At 59.8% G+C, this 3194-nt stretch overlaps 1 protein-coding gene across 1 annotated transcript; it reads left to right on the top strand.

Moving 5' to 3' along the window:
* The first annotated feature begins 234 nt into the window (after positions 1 to 234).
* On the top strand, positions 235 to 1296 carry LOC122408070 (serine/arginine repetitive matrix protein 1-like). Its single transcript, XM_043414616.1, has one exon. The coding sequence runs from the start codon at positions 235 to 237 to the stop codon at positions 1294 to 1296; it is 1062 nt and encodes a 353-aa protein (XP_043270551.1).
* The last annotated feature ends 1898 nt before the right edge of the window (positions 1297 to 3194 follow it).

Here is a 3194-nt window from a genome sequence, read left to right as displayed (position 1 = left end):
ATCACTTACCCCATCCCTTCCACAGGCGCTTTGTTACCTGCACGCTTCTGCACCGCTTCTCGTTACCTGCTGAGTTGGATCCCAACACTACCTGTGCGAACTCACCACCCGACGAACTCACCACCCGACGAACTCACCACCCGACTCGACGTCTACCTGGACGGGGGTTCGCACCCTTGACGCTTCCCTAGCACCCCCCTCGTATCCCACCGCGACGTTCGTTACCTGGCCCGTATGGACGGCGAAAGCGCAGATCCGCGACTCCGCCGGAGGACATCCGAGGGAGCTCCGACGCCGACGAACTCCGACACCAGCGCTGGGCCCACTGCCGCCAGACCGTCGGAAGAACCACCGTTCCTGGTGGTAAACCTCGACAGCGAGGAAGAGGACGAACTGCTCCGTAGTTCGAGCGAGTCTACTGCGAGCTCACCTCCGCGTAAGCGGTGGTCCCCGCCGGCCAGCCCGACCCGCTCGCCGAGTCCCTCACCACCCCGGGGGCGGAAGTCTCGGCCCACCCGTCGCAGTCCGACTCCGCCACGTCGGCAGTCTCCTCGGCCTCGTAGCCTGTCGCCGTTAGTCATCGTTGGTGAGCTCCGGGAGGCCTTGAGATTCGATTGGTCGGAGGAGATCGACACCAACCCGCTCTTCAACGGCATTCGGCCGTTTGCCAGCCTACTGGCCGCCGGCGAATATCTCCGCCCGGGGTTCGTCTCGGCCCTGACTGATCTGGTGCGCGCGCTGACCCACCAACGGAGCGGATACTGCCCCATCGCGGAGGGGCTGCGGCACCCACGTAGCATGGGCTCCTCGGCGACGATTCGAGAGTTTCCACCCACGCGTGAGGTCGAATCTCAAACGGAGGAACCAGAGCCACCAGCCGCAGCGATCGTTCCCCCCTCAGCCCCAGAAACAGCGGCGGACGACCCGGAACCGGCAGACCCTCGAGTATCAACGGCCACCACGGGATCGAGCCAGGCGGAGGGAACTCAGGTCGTTAGGGAACCACCACCGAAGAGGAAACCCAGCCGAGAGCCACCGAGGAAGCCGTCGCAGCGAACTCGTTTTAGCGCATGCTATAATTGCGGCAGCTCTCGCCACACCCGCCAGGAATGTCCGGAGCCACCGGGAATATTTTGCTTCCGCTGTGGGACACGAGGAGTCACCGTGCGTACCTGCCCCATCCACGGGCCCATCTACGAGAGGGAGCAGCGGAACAACGACCGCCAGGGGCTACCTCCTCGCCGGGACAACAATCGCCATGGCCAACAGCCAGCCCCGCGCAACTCGCGGAGGTAGCTACCTCACCCGACCTCGATACTCGGACGGCACCCTCCCGCGTCGTACCTAGCCACGCCTCCCCTGGTATAATAATCCCCCCCCACTTGGATTTAATTTTTTTTTTCTTTCCCTTTTGTTATTTCCTCCCTTACTTTGGGTCGTTCTTGACGCCGTCCTGCGGGAAAACCTCCCTATTTTATTTTGTTGATCTGTTGCCTCAACCATTCGAAAGTTACGTGTGCCTTGGGTCAGTCATGACGCCGTCCCTTCGGGGGGAAGCCAATTGTTTTTTTGTTTTGTTTTGTTTGGATCAACTACTTATTTAGTCATGTTGCGTTCCTACTGTGAGCCAAAGTCGCCTTCGTTTTATTATTAATCAATTATTAGTATTAAGCCCCATCGGGACTGGAGTACCGGCCAGCCCAATGACGTCATTGTCACCCCGCAAGTGATTGAACCATTAAACGTGATTATCTCATACGCCTTGTTGTTGATTAGTACCTTATCCCTTCCGGTGGACGGGCGATGGGCTTAGTGACCGCGAGGCTCACTCGAAGACCGAACCTTCCTTGTGCCAATTCCGGTGGCGACTTAGTTTTGTGGAGTTGTGAGTGGCCATTCGATTTGAAGAGGGAGCACGCCTGTGGCGTGGATGGAGGAACTAACGGGGCTCCGAGGGCGGTCTGCCGAGGGACCCTTCTTTGTTACAGGTCATTTCTCTAGGGGGCTCCCGGAACACTGGTTGCTACGATCGTGCGGGCGGCTCCGGAAGGATCCTGGCCGCGTGAGGACGCCACCCCACAGCGAACGCCGAACACCACAGCCGACATCGACGAGCGTCGCCTTCCTCTCCCCGAAGCGCATTCTGGGGTGGAGGTTTTGTGACGTGACATTTCGCCCCGCCACGCCCGTACGAACCCGTGTCGACCAGTGGACCGGTATACGGCCCATACTTTTGCCGACGCCCGCCGCCCGCCTGTTTCATTCGGATGAAGATTCTTTAGTTTTAGCTGCGTCACGTAAAGTTAACTTTGCCTTACTTTGAATTCTTGAATTTCTTCCTTTGTATTATTTATCGCCTACCTGCGCACACGCCATCACGAATTGCCTGTAAAAAGAGAGGGAGACGCGCATTTGTAGTACCTACTCGTATGCTATCTTTTGTCGATCGTCGACGGACTTGAGGTCGAATCTTTGTTTCGCGACTATGCCTCGTGGGAGTTCCCTCGGGATCACCGAAGTACCTCGTTTCCTTCCCTTCCCCTCTGCCGACCGCGCGCGCGGGTCGCGCTTTCGCGTGCTCAATTTCTCTGTGTGGGGTTCGCGGGGACTTCCCTGTCAGCGTATCGGGGATTGGGCTCCGCACAACCGAGCTCAGTCCAGTGGGCGGTCAGAGGATCACGCTGGTTTTATCGGCCAATTTGAACGCCTCCCGTGACCTCTTCGCCGAAGCAACCGAGAGTTGTCCCGTCCACCGTCGTCCGCCCGGGCACTACAGTTCGGGAAACCGGCGCCTCGTCCAGTGGGGCTCGGGATTATCCACCGGGAGTCGGGGTGTAATCTTTGCCTGGTGGCGCCTAGTGGACCCACCGTGGCTCGAAGGGACGCCCCGAGTCGCGAGGGAGGTCTCCCCCCGGCTCTCCGGTAACGTCGGCCGAGTCCCCAAGAGGAACAGTGTCCGGGCCTCGACAAAACCACCGAACGCGGTCGGGAACTTTGCCCGCAGAACCCTTCATTTTTTGACTCCGGCGTTAGCCACCACCGGGCGCGTGAGAGGTTAACTCTCCCACGTGCTCGATTTTCGTATTTGCCGCGGGAAGCGCGGTGCGCGAGCAACCACAAGTCCGCTCGTGAGACGCGGGAGCGTGGCCCGTAGCGTGCGGCCCGGCGGAGAGGGGGAAGTGCCGAGACGGCGC

This window comes from Venturia canescens, chromosome 3 (genome assembly GCF_019457755.1).
Source record: "Venturia canescens isolate UGA chromosome 3, ASM1945775v1, whole genome shotgun sequence".
NCBI lineage: Eukaryota > Metazoa > Arthropoda > Insecta > Hymenoptera > Ichneumonidae > Venturia > Venturia canescens.
This window is presented reverse-complemented; position numbering and strand designations above follow the sequence as displayed.

Coding starts and splice junctions, on each gene's coding strand:
- LOC122408070 (XM_043414616.1), top strand. CDS start 235: ATGGACGGCGAAAGCGCAGATCCGCGACTCCGCCGGAGGACATCCGAG.